Raw genomic sequence first — 7,011 nt, forward strand, 5'->3', positions numbered from 1 at the left:
TCTTTATTGTACAATAACACTAAGTACAATGTCCTGCTCCGCTTAAGCACTACAGGATCATAACCATTACAGAGAAATCCCGGGTTACAAAGAACACAAATGAATCGAGAGAAACAAAAAAAAAACAACAAAAACAAACACGGAAACAAACAAGTAATGCAGCCATCTTGCTGCAGCACTACAGAGAAACTACCTGTTGTAGTGCGAACGCGACAATACAAACAAACGCGAGAGGGCGAAACAAGATGCAGCAAGGTTGCACCGACAAACCCAATCCGTGCCAGCGGCACTAATACCATTGTAACATCATCACGAACTCACGAGACTAACATTAACGCGCGAACTTAAAAGAAAAGTTGAACTGGACAAGGAACACTACGGCAAGTAGTCCGCGGTTTTGACATACAATGCCTTGGCCTTTAAATACAAAGGACACTCTTTGTCCAGGGTGTTGTGCTCGTGCTCAACAAAGCCTTCTCTTATACAGTTGGAACATTTCGGTTTTTCACTTTTCTTAGTGCATTCTTGAAATAAATGATTATCTCCACAATGGCTACAGACTTTATTTTTTGCAGAACAGTTAATCGCCAGATGTCCGAAGCTTAAACATTTGTAACATTGTCGAACTGGTATGAAGTCATATACATAACATGTCTTCCACTGTATATATAGTAGTCCCTCTTTTTTGATTTCAGTTCTAATCTCTGGTGCCACCTCTATCACCCATGATAAGTAATCATTATCTCTCTGTTTTACTGAAAACCGAACGGCAACTTTCTCTCGAAGTTCCTCCATCGTAAACTTAGTTAAAAAGTATGTATTCTGATCCTTAATATACTCCAGCAATTCCTCTTTATTGATTGACTTGGGGACAGATGCTATTTTCATAAGCGGTAAACGCCTTCTCGCATTCCGCGCAGTCAGTCCCTCCAATTTGTTTGCTTTCTCCTGTAAAAATTCAGCATCCTCCCTATTAGTAGTATCAATGGCAATTCCACCATTGTTGATTTTTCTCACCCGTTTGATAGGCATCTGACATTTCTTTACGTCAAATTGTTTTGTAAGCAGCGCTCTGGTCTCTTCGGATGTACTATTCTCTTTTTCGTTATAGACGAGCACAGTATATGTTGGTGTTAAGGGTTTATTTTCTGGCTGTGTGTTTTTAATTCCTCTTTGCAATATATGACTATATGAAGGAGCGGTCCCTGTAGTCCCTTCCATCCTAACTGAGGAAGCCTTCTCCAGATTAAGAATATTCTGTTTAACTTCCTGTATAGCATCTATATTTTTGTTACCCTGTTCATCTATTAATAGTTTAACTTCCTCCTTAGTTGCTAGCAATTCGAATTTCTCAAGCAATACTCCAGAGATAGAGTTTTTCTTAATGACCTCTTCAGCGCTCTTAGTCAAAATTTTAAATTTTTCTACTATAAATCTAATGTGTTCTCCAGTGCCTAATCTCCCTTTTGAATTATTGCGAGAGTATTTCTTATATTCCTCGATGATTTTTTCCGAGAACTCCAAAAATTCCTGAAGTGTGCTGATGGCCATCCTATTTCAATACAGAAAAAGGCCCAAGCTCGAACACTTAAACAGTAAGAACGCGAGCAGATGGTCAGCAAAGTGACGCAGCTGATATAACAGGAGTTCCGTCGATAGTCGTTGCTAAAGCAGCGGCCGTTAAGAAAATCCGTTAAAAGGTCACTGACCCCGTCAAGTGATGAAAAGTGGAAAAAACCAAACTTGCCGTAATTCACTAAATTCTAAAGATAATCTGCTCAAATTTTGAGAGAAAATTAGTGAAGGCAAGGCGGGTGAGAGAAAATAAACAAATCCTATGGATGACAAACCGGAGGCCCGACGCGGCCCACCGAATCCCGCCGAAACGAAACCGAAACTAAGTTGTAACTAACTAACGGATGGGCCAATTTGCCCCAAAATTCAGAACAATGCTCACAGACACTTTCTCAAAATAGTTCTGTCGATGTTTCCGATCCAGCGGCGTCGGTACTCCGGAAAATCGATCCGAAAAACACTGAACTTCAAGCACTCGTATCTCCAAAAATTTTTGGGTCTATCTCCAAAATTCTCACACCATCTTACTCCTCTCACTTTCACGGATCCATCGATGTAATGCACTACACTAAAACAGTTAAATCCATGGAAAAAGCTTCGCGTGAACAGGAGCCAACTTTTGCATGACCGATCCGCTTCGCGACACCCATCATGGAGTATATTAGATCGGCCAAGAGAAGCTCCAAACACACTCTCATGATATCAATAGACTTTAGAGGGGCTTTTGATAATCTTTGGTGGCCCGCCATCTTACGTCAACTTCAAATCTACAGGTGTCCAAGCAACCTCTTCTACATAATCAACAGTTTCATAAGCGACAGAGAAGTGGGCTACTATAACAAAAACTATCAAGTACACCCGTCAAGTAACTAAAGGAACCCCTCAGGGCTCTATCGCAGGCCCAGGCTTGTGGACGTTGGTCCACAATGATCTTCTCACTAGCCTCGACGGCAGGGACAAAGGTTATCTTCTGCAAGGCTACGCAGACGATACTGTTCTGCTAGTCTCTGACAAAAACAGTGACAATCTCTCCATTTTGGCCAATGCAATATTAAAAGAAATTTTGGCTTGGAGCAATAAAGTCAAACTCCCGATCAACTACTCCAAGTGTTCTTATATAATTTTTTCGAAGAAAACACCGCTGCAGCGTAGCCTCAGTATTAAAATAGACAATGCCCGTATATCCAGAGTAACCGAAATCACATACTTAGGTGTAAAAATCCAACAATAACTAAACTGGACTAGCCATATCGAGATGGTCACTGCAAAGGCTACCAAAGCTGCAAACGCTCTGACAGCTATAGCAAAGAACACTTGGGGAATAGGTCATAGAGCGGCCAGAATGATTTATCTTGGGGCCATCGAACCCATAATTCTTTACGCCGCTCCCATCTGGGCTGAGGCATGCTCAAGAACTTACATCTGTAAGAAACTATCAAAAGCCCAAAGGATTGCAGCCCTCAGGATTTGTCGCGCCTACCGTACGGCACCGACTTCTGCGTTGTTGGTTCTTGGGGCACTTATCCCCATACATATCAAAGCAATGATGTACTCAAATAATTGGAAGACTATCAACCTATTCGATAGCACGAACCCTACCAGTCAAAAGAACCGGGAAATAATCTCTCACTTTCCGAACCAGATTAGGAAAGACATCTTAAGGTATGGCCTCGAACAACTAAACATCGACTCAAATATTGAGCAAGTCTACCCTTTTTTCAACAACACTCCCCATCAAGACCACAGGGACATATCTATCTACACAGATGGGTCTAAGCTGGACGATCAGGTAGGCGCAGCATTTGTTCTCTTCGACCATGCCAAAGGATCCACCCACAGATCAGCTTTTAAACTAAGTCCCCATTGTTCGGTGCCACAAGCCGAGATCTTGGGCCTTACTAAAGCTATAGAATACGTTCACTCTGACTGGTTTCCATCCCAGCAAAACATTGATATTTTCACCGACAGCACAACTGCTCTTTATTCTCTATTTAATCTGGGGAATAGAGGTTCCAATATTTTAAAAGCTCACAACATCATCGCTAACAGTCATCATGACCACAACATCACCTTCAGCTGGGTTCGCGGCCACTCCAATAACACCGGGAATGAAGCCGCTGACGAAATGGCTAAAAAAGCAGCACGTTCCCAGCTTGATCTTGCCTACACCAAAATTCCCAAGTCTACCATCAAAAATTGGAACCACCAACACGCCATCCAACAATGGCAAAAGGAGTGGAACGGCAGCCTCACGGGTAGACTAACCTTCAAATTCATTCCGGACATTAACCGTCGTCTTCAAATGAAGCACTTCACCCCTTCTTTTTCCATGACCCAGCTCCTGACGGGTCATGGGAACCTTAATGCATACCTCAACAGGTTTCACCTCCGGAATTCCGAGGCTTGCAGTTGCGACGGCATTTCACGACAGGACTCTGAGCATTTTCTCTTTGACTGCAGCACTTACGACAGTCATAGAGAGCAGCTGATTGGTTGTGTGTTAAAAGAAGGACACAACTGGCCGTGCCCGCTAGACACGTTGATAAACAATCAGAAAATCTATAAAAAACTGGAAGAATTCGTCATCAACACACAGGCCTTCTTTTCAACAGGTGCCCACCATAACAACAACTAAGTGAACAACAGCAGCAAGCATCTTCGACCTCGATGTTTGCAAACGGCAAGTAGAAGACTCCTTCGCAAGACCACCTTCATCGCAGGTTCAAAGGCAACCCGCCGACTTGTAAGCAGCTAGAACTTACTTTTAGCTCTGAAGACTCACTGTTCTCCGACTCCACTCTGTAGATATTCTCGAAGTATCCTGCATTGTGCATTTTTGTATATTAGCCTGTATCCTATGTTATTTTACTCATCTTTACATCTGTAATTTACTCTGTAACGCGTACTGTTAGTCTGTAGAGATTTTTTGCATTTCTGTATCTACCTTACTTGGTACTCCCTCTGCACTGTTTGTAAATCCTACTTGTCTGTTTTCATACATTAGGATATCTTCTACACACCCCCTCATTGGGGGGTGCCCTCACCTGCTTGTCAATTCGTCCAATGCTACCACGCTCTTCACTGCACTTACTGTATATTTATTGTGTATTTATTTTTACATCTATGTATGTATTAGCTGTCAAGTGTACTCATACTGCTTGTAACTTTGCTATCCGGTTTTTATCATTGTACATAGCTTTTATTGTAATTCTGCTGGCATTTTCCCTTGGATTTTGCACTGTTGTATCCGCGTAATTGTTTTTCTTTGTCACTTCTTATTTTGTATTTTGTAATTATTTCTGTTTTAATTAAATTCCGACGCGGTACTGGTTGTAAATCCTATTTGCATGTTTTCGTGCATTAGGATATCTACAATTCACCCCATCACTGGGGTCGGCACTCATCTGACTGCTAACTTCTTTACTGTTACCGTGTTCCTTACTGTATTTGCTGTGCATATATTGTGTATTTATTACTAAACCTTTGTGCAGATTAGCTGTCGGGAACTTAAATCCGATTGTCATGTCGTTATTGGTTTTTATCATTGTACATAGCTTTTATTATAATTCTGCTATCATATTCTTTTGTATTCTGCACACTTGTATTCGCAAAATTGTTCTCTTTGTAATTTGTGATTGTGTTTCTGTATTTTGTAATTATTTCTGTTTTAAATAAATTCCGATGCGGACGCCTAAAATTCTTAACCCCTGCCCCACACTCATCCCCTTCTCTTCGCCTATTCTCTCTTATTTCCGCCCTTTGCAGCTCCGTGATATACCTATGAGTGGCTCCGGAGTTTCCCCATACTTTCTAATAGAATAGAATAGAATATATTAACTTCGTGGGTGAAGTCTGCCGTGAAGTTTAGATGTAAGCTCGTTATATATCCATATCAAGAGGTGGAATTTGATCAGGTATCTTTTTGTCATTGCCATGATGTCACCCCAGATATGTCATCGGTGGGCCGGTTAGAGCCGTAAGGATTTGACAAACCGAGCAGGTTGTTTATGCTTTTCTTGAGAATAGGCGACTCTCACTACTGTGTAATTATTGAAATATCGAAGTTTCCACACGTCAACTAGTCCTTGTTGGGATTTATCTAGAAACTTTTCACAAAAAAAGGGAAGAGATTGTTGATTTTTCTTATAATATTCGATCATCTTATGTTTACTTATCCTGGGAAAGACAAAATTCCAAAGTAAAGAAAAATGTCTTTTTACACGCAAGATTTAACAAAACTGCTACCTTAATCTCACATTAATCTTTTGCTTTTATCTAAATATTGTAATAATCGTACAGCTGATTTATTTCCGTTTACTTCTACTTTCGCAAACCTAATAGGTTTTGCAATTATTCTATAATATATATGATATTTAGGAGAATTTTGACCGTACTGTACATTTGTCTGTATTCTTGCATCATTATAGGACAGATATATTTTTTATTCCTTTATATTATATAAGTCTAGCAGTAGCGTAACGAATTGGTAGTCGTGGGTTCGAGCCATACCAACGGATACGTCAAGTAAAATTTCCTGGGCTTTCTCCACGTGTCAAACACCTTGATCAAGGCTAGTCTCTTACAAAAGTTATCCCGGGAAACATCCTCCGTTTGGCAGATGGAATTCTGTTGCGTTGTCTTCTCCCATCATGGCATGATATTGACAAATCGCACAATCTAGCCTATAGTAGAAATGGTGAATCTTTGGGAACGGTGGTGTACAAAGTGATACTTCAGAGGAGATGGTTAACACGTCACGATGGTTGCAACTTATCACGCGATTTCGTTAATAGTTTTTGGTATGAATAGAAAATTATCTTATCTACCGAGTTCTTATAGTTTTATGAACAGCTCAGTATATTATTCTTCTTTTCTTAACTTGAAAATTTATATAGTTAAAATTAATTTACTTCCTTTCCTTAATATAAACGAGTACTTATGTATTGTGACATCGTGACAATGCCAGAATGCAATTATTATTTATAAATTAATTATTTTATTAATTTATTATGAGAAAGACTGTGTTTCGTCTCTACATTCGTGCTGTCAACGGCTGCACAGCTTAGAGGTATGAAGGAGTGCATGTCAAGAGTTGCAATTTGGCACAGAATATTTCGTACACAAATCATGCACACATTAAATTAACCAGACTTGTAGGTAGACAAAAGACCGAGAACCGGGTCAAAATAAAATACAAAATGCTGAGACTGTTTCGACAAACATGTGAGAGTGTGAGATTTGTGCATGAGTTGCTCCTTCTCTCCGAAGCAGTCTTATTCCAAGGATGTCTTCATCTTTTAATTGTTTCATTTAAAATATACGCTGTTCACTTCATATTAGTAGTGTCTTGCCTCTGTACATCGTACAATTCCTCTTAGCAACGGAGTCATACCAAACGCCTATCTAACTCATTTCGGAAAAAATTTGAATTGAAAT

At 40.1% G+C, this 7,011-nt stretch overlaps 1 protein-coding gene across 1 annotated transcript; it reads left to right on the forward strand.

The window, feature by feature from the left end:
* Positions 1-2,830: 2,830 nt before the first annotated feature.
* On the forward strand, positions 2,831-4,210 carry LOC136981566 (uncharacterized). Its single transcript, XM_067277888.1, has one exon. It carries the CDS (start codon positions 2,831-2,833, stop codon positions 4,208-4,210), a length of 1,380 nt encoding a protein of 459 aa, XP_067133989.1.
* The last annotated feature ends 2,801 nt before the right edge of the window (positions 4,211-7,011 follow it).

This window comes from Centruroides vittatus, unplaced genomic scaffold (genome assembly GCF_030686945.1).
Source record: "Centruroides vittatus isolate TY-2023 unplaced genomic scaffold, ASM3068694v2 contig_767, whole genome shotgun sequence".
NCBI classification, from domain to species: domain Eukaryota; kingdom Metazoa; phylum Arthropoda; class Arachnida; order Scorpiones; family Buthidae; genus Centruroides; species Centruroides vittatus.

What these genes read in the sequence shown, in the direction of transcription:
- LOC136981566 (XM_067277888.1), top strand. Translation starts at nt 2,831, where the DNA reads ATGGTCACTGCAAAGGCTACCAAAGCTGCAAACGCTCTGACAGCTATA.